At 43.1% G+C, this 8,678-nt stretch overlaps 2 protein-coding genes across 3 annotated transcripts; both read right to left on the reverse strand.

The window, feature by feature from the left end:
- Positions 1-945: 945 nt before the first annotated feature.
- LOC109519215 (uncharacterized) lies at positions 946-3,151 on the reverse strand. Its single transcript, XM_019875622.1, has one exon. The coding sequence runs from the start codon at positions 2,910-2,912 to the stop codon at positions 2,307-2,309; it is 606 nt and encodes a 201-aa protein (XP_019731181.1). The 5' UTR covers positions 2,913-3,151; the 3' UTR covers positions 946-2,306.
- A 211-nt stretch (positions 3,152-3,362) lies between these two features.
- Positions 3,363-7,579, reverse strand: zbtb8b (zinc finger and BTB domain containing 8B). 2 transcript variants are annotated; one of them, XM_019875620.1, is made up of 6 exons: positions 7,441-7,579; positions 6,747-6,939; positions 5,598-6,471; positions 5,334-5,512; positions 4,657-4,954; positions 3,363-3,832 (listed from the first exon to the last, which is right to left on the reverse strand). In XM_019875620.1, exons 2-6 carry the CDS (start codon positions 6,918-6,920, stop codon positions 3,750-3,752), a joined length of 1,608 nt encoding a protein of 535 aa, XP_019731179.1. In that variant the 5' UTR covers positions 6,921-6,939; positions 7,441-7,579; the 3' UTR covers positions 3,363-3,749. The 2 variants fall into 2 exon arrangements, with proteins under 2 accessions (XP_019731179.1, XP_019731180.1); XM_019875621.1 differs by having other exon boundaries at positions 3,363-4,954.
- Positions 7,580-8,678: the final 1,099 nt, after the last annotated feature.

Below are 8,678 nucleotides of genomic sequence, written 5' to 3' on the forward strand. Positions count from 1 at the left end.
CGCCGTCTTGGAGAAGCCCAATCGATTGACTATCTGCGAGATGCTGCAACCCGCGCTTCGGGCGCCCACGATCAGGCCCCGTTCGTACTCGCTCAAGTCCCGCGATTTGCCCATGTGTTCCCAGGGTGGTCCAACGCTTGGACTGGGGGAAAACACGACAAATTCCTCTTTTGGGGGCCGCTTATCTCTTTTGTTTTGAAGGGAGCTAGCTCAATATGCAAACATGAGCGACTTGTAAATAAAGCTCTCCTTCTGTGGTTTGTTTGTTCGGCAAATCTGCGCCTCCTTCGGCTAGGCTGAGTTACTACAATTTAAAATGTGGCGTTATTCGTCCTTCTACTGTATATCGCTTTCAAAAAAATCAAAAAAATGACCTACAGCTGTTACACGGAAGTTAGCACACAACTGCCATCAATTCGATGTTAGTTATGTTTTTAAGGAGATTTGTACTTCAAGGAAAAATGTGTTAAATTTTCACTGTTCAAACTTGAAAAGCTTTGCTGCCTTCGGCCCCTTCTCAAACTTGTGCTTTATCAATGTGCTCTTTTTTTCTTTTCACCATTCTGCAGTTTTTGTGCTCGTTTGAAACAAATAAAAATCTGCTCAACTTGAAAATGCCTCTGTTTAACCACAACTAAATTTCATTTGACCTAGTATGTAGAAGATGAGATGAGGTGTTCTAGGCTTTTTTTCTGTTTTTTTTCTTTCTAGCAGCAACCCTATTTATTACTGAACATTGACTACTGTTTTGAAGTGTTCATAATTGCCCCCACCTTGGCTAAGGCTGCATTTCTAACAGAAGAAAATCAGACCCACTGCTGCAAGATTCTGTCGCTACCACAATTCACTGTGAATGTGGTGCTCTTTTGGCTGATGAGAACAGTTGTGTTTAAAATGAAAATGTTGACGGTGGTCATTAAGTGATCATATAATTGTGCACACAAGTAACTAAAATAGACATTTAATGCACAATAACAAATACTTAGTAACATGCAGGCATATTAATGTTACCCTCTCAGGAAAATGCCACAAATGCATGCAAATTTTAAGACACGGGTGAATTTCGTAGCATGACTCAAATCAAGTGAAAGTAAATCTGTACAAATAACTGTAAGGTGCAAAATCACATTCAAACACAACAACCTCAGACAAGACAATTCCAGTAGCATTCAATTATCGACACATAGATCAAAATATAATTTAAGAACTTCATTGGGAAGAATAGAAACATGCCATCCCTCGCGACTGTTTGAGCTAATTGCTTCTGGCCTTGTTAAATACTTTAAGAAAAACACCAACAAGGTGGCTATTTTAAATGGGACAATGGCGTAAAGCCCAACAATTATGGTGAACAAGAGATGCATGAAAGGATTCACTTGACGGTGCAAAAGGTCAAAACCTCACCCAATATTGTTGTCGCAATTTTAGAACTCCATGCTGTTTAAATGGATGCCACACCGTCAGTACATGACATGTACATGCACAAAAAATTCGCCATTGGATTAAACCGCTGAAACGAGACTTTGAAACGGCATACAAAACAGCTCCATCTAACCCTGTTTGTCTATTTAAAGCCATTGCAATGGCTGGGTGTCAGTTACTTGTGGATTTTCTCTATTCCTGGTCGAGCTCGGCCCATCTCTTGCAAACTGCAGGGGAACAATCTGATTCTTTTGTGCATGTAAACATGCTTAGCGACATGGCAAACGTGTGCTTTTGTGGAAGTACTTCAAAAGTATATTATATAAGTGTTTTCAATTGATTGAAAGCGTCTCCAACTTGTACGTAACATTTGGACAGTCAAGGTATAACAGACTAAACCAAATGAGATTCAAGTGTGGAGCGGTACCACTAGTGGTACACACACAAAAGGTACATTTTCAAACTGTGCAATATGTTCACAGCTTGTTGAACTTTTTAAATCCAGCAAAGCACATTTGCTAAGTAATGCTCAGTTAGATTTCACTTGTAAGTAAAACACTTGTGTGTTCCTGTCCAAGGAAGTGTGTCTCCAAAATTGGTTTTAAATTAATGCACAACGCAGCGTAAATGATTAATCGTAGTGCAGCTTTTCATGTTCTTATATTTCAGCACGGTGGTAACATACACAACTGTGCATCACGTTACAATGGCTTACAACAATAAATGCACTTTTTGTATGAACACCTAGGCTTATTATGCTACCGCATTTCAATGTTGATGACGACAAAAGTTGGGTCATGTGTCCAGGGTTCGAAATTAAGAGTTCAAAGTAAGAACAGAGCCACAGGCACTGGTGATCTGAAGGCTCTCGGCGATGTGGATCCTCACCAACACTGAAACCCCGGTAGAGGGGCTTCGACCGCGGGGAGCGTCTGGTTGCAACTCACGGGAGCACCCTCGTATGGCAAAGTCTCCCGAGTTTTACGACCCGTGTCCTGTTCCGCATTGTTGCCTCCACCCAAGTCCGTCGACACGGCAGTCTGTTCTTTCAGTGGAGAGCCCTGGACGGGGTCCTGCTGCTTGGTCCGGGGTACCGGATTCTTCCGCGTGGTCCGAGACACCGAGTCCCGCCTGGGAGGCTTGCGGCTGTAGCCCAGCCGCTTCAATGCCCTCTGGGTCGTTTTGTGCGAGATGGGCGTCTCGGCACTGAAATTGTACATGGTCTGGATCTCCGTGACCGTTGCCCGGTTGTTGGCTTCCACCACGCGCTCCATCCGCTTCTCGCCGACCTCGTCGACGAGGCGTTTCCTCCCGCCGGTCCCCCGCAGGCTGCTAGTCTTCTTCTTCACGCACCATTCCCGGTATATCCGCGACACCGCCGTCTTGGAGAAGCCCAGCCGGTTGACCGTTTCCGAGATGCTGCAGCCTGCGCTTCGAGCGCCGACGATCAGTCCTCGCTCGAACTCAGTCAAGTCCCGCGACTTGCCCATGTTTTGGAGGAAGCAGCTCCGATTCCCCTTTCAACCGAGTGCCACTTCTTTTGTTTCAAGGGATCGACATATTCCGTCTACTGTCCTGTATTGACAATGACGAATTGGGGCTCTTCTTCTACGGTCGACTGTTTGCTACATTGGGCTCATTGTCGCCCTCTGCCGTTAGATTTGTGACGATTTGCATGAAGGAAAAGCACTGATTCACCTCCGGTACTGGACCAATATGATGCTAAATTATATCCAAGTACAAAATAATGCAAGTACACGACCCGGAAATTTGAGGATAAATTGAAATATTGAACATTAAAATAATAACAATGTAAAAAGATTGAATAGAGTACGCTTGTCAAGATTATAGTGCATTTTAGGGTTCTTTCTCTACTGACTACTTTTTAGGACAGCATATCAAAATTTGATGACTTAGCACAGCAAGAAAAACCTGCACACAAAAGTTCTCCTCTTTTATTAACTTATTTTGTGTTCATACTGACAAGGGAAAAAACAACCAACTTGACTTTTATGCCATATAAACAAGTGTTCCCATGAAATAACGAGTAATTAAAAAAATAACAGCTTGTGATAACTGAAAAAAACGCATCTTACTTGTGTGATGTCCCCTCCCCCAGAGTGGACGGACACATTTTGAATTCGTTAAAGCTAGGGGTTTTTGGCGACCATGAGGCAACGCATTCATCGCCGTCATTGTTGGAGTCAGCAACAGCAAACAAATCTTTTGAATAAAACCGTGGATGTGGAGGATCGACCTTCTGTGAATCTGTTACTATCCTTGTTCATTCACACCGGGTCATGTTTCTCCACGTCGCTGCTGTCTGTTCAGATCTCAGTCCACCAAGATCTCCATCGCAGTTGACTTAACCTCAATTTACATCTTTGTTTGAATGGAGGCTTCAAAAAGTAATGAATAGAAAGTACACATAAACGTTTTCCAATGCCAGGAGTAAAAGGTAAAACGTCGTCAGAAAAGTAAACACTCAAGTGAAGTACAAATACTTGAAAAATTGACTTTGTATTTGACTACTTTCCACCATTGCCATTTAGTGATTGTACTACCATAAGAACCTACATAAGAATACATCAAATGTTACTTCTTTTTTGAAGAAAGAAATTCAATATTGTCCTCGAAAAAGAAAAGAAAGCACTCACTTCCATTTGTCATCAGTGCCTTCCAAAAGTGAATTGGCAAGTGTGTGAAGTCACCACTAGAGAGCAGCGCTCTGCTTCTCATTGGACAAGTTTGAGCCATGCACCAGGCTTCACTTGTTTGCATTTTCAATATAAAAAAAAAGCACACGCAGGACATACAAGGGGGGGTAACGATGGCCTGAAAACACTCACAAAATTTAATCGATAAAGTATCTATGGACCAAGAGCAAGGCACGGCAACACCAATAACTGGCCCTGATTTCAGTATTTTAATTTTTTCGATCCAAGTCAGCAAAAGCATGATTGTCGGTGCCCTCTGAAAGATTGATCTTGTGGTGTGACAAGTATCATCAGCCGCTCACTTCATTGCCATTTTTTTTTCATGATTTTAACAATTGCTTAAATTGTTCACTAAATGTGTGTTCCCCGCTTAAACTAACCTAAATCAAGGTGAGGTCTCCATGAGTCAAAGAGGTATTTGTAAAAAAACAAAAAACAAAAAAACAAAAAGAATATTCTACAAATACACTTCATGACGATCAGGGAGGAATTCTAAAGATTCACAGAGTATGACCTACGTCATTGCAAGCGGCCAGCTGCCTTTCCAGCATCTGTTTCTCCACCAAGTCTTCCACTCGACCGACCTCCACCTCGTCCACCTCGTCCATGAAACTGGCCCAATCGGCGCCGCCCTCTTCACGCTCCGTGGGCTCCACTTGGCTGGCAGGGTGTAGCGGGGTGGAGTCGGCGTGAGTGGTGGTCACGCAGTTGCAGCTGTCGCAGATGCCGTAGCGTCGGAAGCCTGGAGATACGCTGGACCCGGAGAAGATTCTCCTGCAGCTCTTGCATGACATGGGCAAGTCATGACGATGAACCTGGTCGGGGGTTCGCAGACAGTGGCGGCGGTTGGGAAATGAGTGAACATGGTTCCTCCGCATATTCGCCATTTTCCTTTTGGCACTATTTAAAGCCCTTGCTAAAATAAAAAAATATATATAATTTAAAAAAGTATTGCTTCATTACCATCTTGGTGCTAAGGAAATACATTTGAGTGAGCGGAGGAGCTTTTTTTTTTTTTTTGCCAAGACATAACCCCGTCTAATATCAAAGTAGTGCTTTGCCACCATTGAGCCACACCTATTGGCAATTTTCTATATTTTGGCTTCTTAATAGATTTTCATTATTTGCAGTCGGGCTCGGTCCACATGCTCAGAAGACGGCTACGGAAGGTACAAAGTGTGATTCATCTCTTACGCTCAGGGCGTGGGTGCGAAGATGTTCCTGCCTCGTGAACCTCTTGCCACACATCGGACAGGGGAAGGGCCTCTCTCCTGTGTGACAGCGAAGGTGCCGCTTCATAATTCCCTTCTGCTTGGCCGTGTACGGGCAGAAGGGACACTTATGCAGTTTGACTGGAACCAGTAAGCTGTCACCTGCGGGATAGAAGAGGCCGTTAAAAATCTACATGGCAGGTACCAAGTTCACAAACTCCACTGAACCAATCTTGGTTTGCTGTACCTGTATCCTCTCCAATCCAATCCGACTGAATTTCCATCACAGATGATCCCACAAAACCCAAGCTGTCCTCAATTCGACTCACTCCTAAAATGCTACCCGGCGGTCTGTGAGTCATGCGCTGGGCCGCTCGGTCCACCAGAGGGTTGGGACCTTCACCCCTGGCCAGCATCTCCATCAGCTGCCTGGCACTAAAGGAAGAGCTGTAACCCACAGAGGAGCGCTCCATGGAAAAACTTGGCGGGATTGATCTGCTGTGATGAGGGACTGAAGGTCCGGGATATGATGATGCCAGGTCTTTATTGTCAGGGGATTCCAAAAGCTCCTCATCGGGGTCATATTCTATCTTGGGGTTCACTAACTCGTGAGTCAAAGTGGAGCACAGCGTTGAGGAGAGGTTAGTCTGATCCGTGTGAGCCTTTGGTTTTTCACTAACAGAACGGTAGTCGGAGTCCGGTTCTCGACTTGGGCCTGGTGGGCTGTTGCCAGGCATGTACAAAGGGCTCGCATCTGGCTTTATAGATGCTGCGTCTGCTTCCGTAACCCGTGAACGAGGCTCCGTGGCCCCGACGCTACTCGACTTGGATGCAGCAGGAGTGCCGCTGTCCGCAGGTCTGTATCGTCCTTCCTGTCCTGGATTTTCCTCCTCGGTTATGCCTTCCTTGTCTTTATTGCATATTTCCAAAGAGGAGCTAATGTATTTTTTGCAAAGATTCACCAGGTCGGTCATTTGCAAGTAGCTGGCCGCTGACATCACTTCGATGACACTGCTGCTGCTCAAGGCTAACCGGCCGGAGTAGAGGAAATCTAGGATGATGGAGAAGGCATCCGCTGTAACTATGTCTAATGATGCTGTGCTTTGGCGCTGTCCATTATCCTGAAACGACATTCATAGACAATTAGGAAAATTGACTTAAAAGTCACAGTTGGTGTTTCAAATATTTCAATAATTTGAATTTGCTGAATTTCTATTCAATGGATCCACCAAAGGGAAAATTTATTGTGAGTGCAATTGGTTGTTCGTCTATATGTGCCCTGTCGTTGAAGACAAGCGGTACTGCATGCAAAATGGATGGATGGATGTTTAGAAAATGAAGCAACATTTCAAGTATTCCAGAACAGACAGTGGTCGGCCATCAAAAACCACCGCACCTGTAAATAGTGAACCAAAAGAGCCCGAAAGTAGCCACTTCCTGCGAACAGGACATTGCGGTGGGCTTTGAATACACGGCCCTCGACCAGGATGCTGCAGTCACAGAAGTAGCCTCGCTTGCGCTGCTCGTTGAGTTCAAATAGAAGTTTGGGCAGGTAGCAAGGTACCTCCATGACGAAACTTCAGTGGGCTCTGCCAGGAGAGAGGAAGAGTAAAAAAAAAAAAAACAACAACAACAATACGAGGGTAAATGGAAATGCAGCCACGCTGATATCAATTGAGTGGCAAAATTAAAAATAAAAACAATAAATGTGGCACAATCAGTGTTTCCTGATTCTCTTTTTGCAAGCCAGCATGCATTGGTTCTTAAACAACTCCAGAGATTGTGCGCAATCTACTGTAGGATGCTTTATAGCGCTATTCTCAATCGTCTACATATTATGACAACATGTTTTAACATTTCCAAGTGGACTTGTATGAAAAAAATGAAGCCACATATAAGACCGTGTTGAACGCCTTCATAAGGAGCAACTTAATGACACGAGAGTTGATGCTTCACGCTGTCTTTTGTTTTCAGGCTATCTACCGCGGCTAACGTTAACTAGCTAGTTGCAAAACCGTTTTCGGCCACTCGCAAGCACCTCATTCAAGAGCGCGTGTTAAATAAAAACACAATCAAGCCAAATGACTTACTCGCCAAAAACCCAGAAAAATTCTTGATGATGGGTCGTGATCTTGAAAACATTAAATTGCTAGTGCTATTAGCATTATTTTCTAGTTTTCTCTGCGATCCAAGTACAGCATAAACACTTCCGGTGTTCCGAGATTGACGTTTACGTTTAGCCAATTAGGAGTGATGTAGGCGCGGCCACGAGTGACGACCAATGGAAAAGGGAAAGAGGACTTCGATTTCGATTTCAATGAAATAAAATAAAATAATAATAAACAATTGGGAGGTAAATGAATAGAAACATTTTATCTAAGTGAACACAATTAATAGTAAATCAAAACATGTGACTTCCAAGCTGTGCAATCTAATTTCATGTTCACACGTAACATTCCTTGCTGTTAAATAAAGAAAAGTCAACCTTGAATTTAATAAAAGAGTTCTTTGAAAGAAAAAACATCAACTATAAATGTGTGCTTGAGTATAGTTTTCCATTTTAGGGCGGAAATAATCTTCCATGTTCAAAGAAACAAATTATGAAACGAATATTCATTTATTTGGCACAACCAGTGCCAATAAACCACACATCTCTTCCCACAGTTCTTGACTTCATAATATTTTCCTATGGCCTGCTGTGGAAAAACCCACATGGATGTTAAAACAACCCAATAAAAAACGATGAAAATGAATATCAGCACTAAATTACAACCGAAACTAATGTTGCTCTAATCCAGGGTTTCCCAAACGTTTTCAGATCAAAACCCACAAGAGAAGTTTGAGTCCTCTCCGCGAGTTGAATTTAATAAAATACATGAAGCGTTGCCATCATATCAAGTTATACAGTACATAGTAAAAAGAAAAGACAACATTCAACCAACAGCGGTGCCAACTTGATGATCAACAAAATAAAACTGAACATCTTACTCTTGACAACAGAGTACCCCCTGTATTGAGGAATATTTAACTTGCATCCCAAACTGGACTTCCCTTTCATCTGGAAGATATCATTTTGATTGACATGTGGCAAAAACGTTATTGCTTAGAGTGTGATGGTACTCGTTTTACGCTATCTCCATGCCATACAGGGAATCACATGGAATCTATTAGGCAAAAGACTTTCCTAAAAAGTAGAGCTTAGTGCCAAGATATCAGTGAAATTGTGGTTTGATTCTTTCCAGGAGTGTATGCAATCCCTCTGAGGGGATGTTGCCAGGTATCTTAAAACAGCTTCTCTCAATGATCATTTGTTTACATGTTTCACTAC

The sequence above is a fragment of the Hippocampus comes genome, unplaced genomic scaffold (assembly GCF_001891065.2).
Source record: "Hippocampus comes isolate QL1 unplaced genomic scaffold, H_comes_QL1_v1.1 scaffold12, whole genome shotgun sequence".
Classification (NCBI taxonomy): Eukaryota; Metazoa; Chordata; class Actinopteri; order Syngnathiformes; family Syngnathidae; genus Hippocampus; species Hippocampus comes.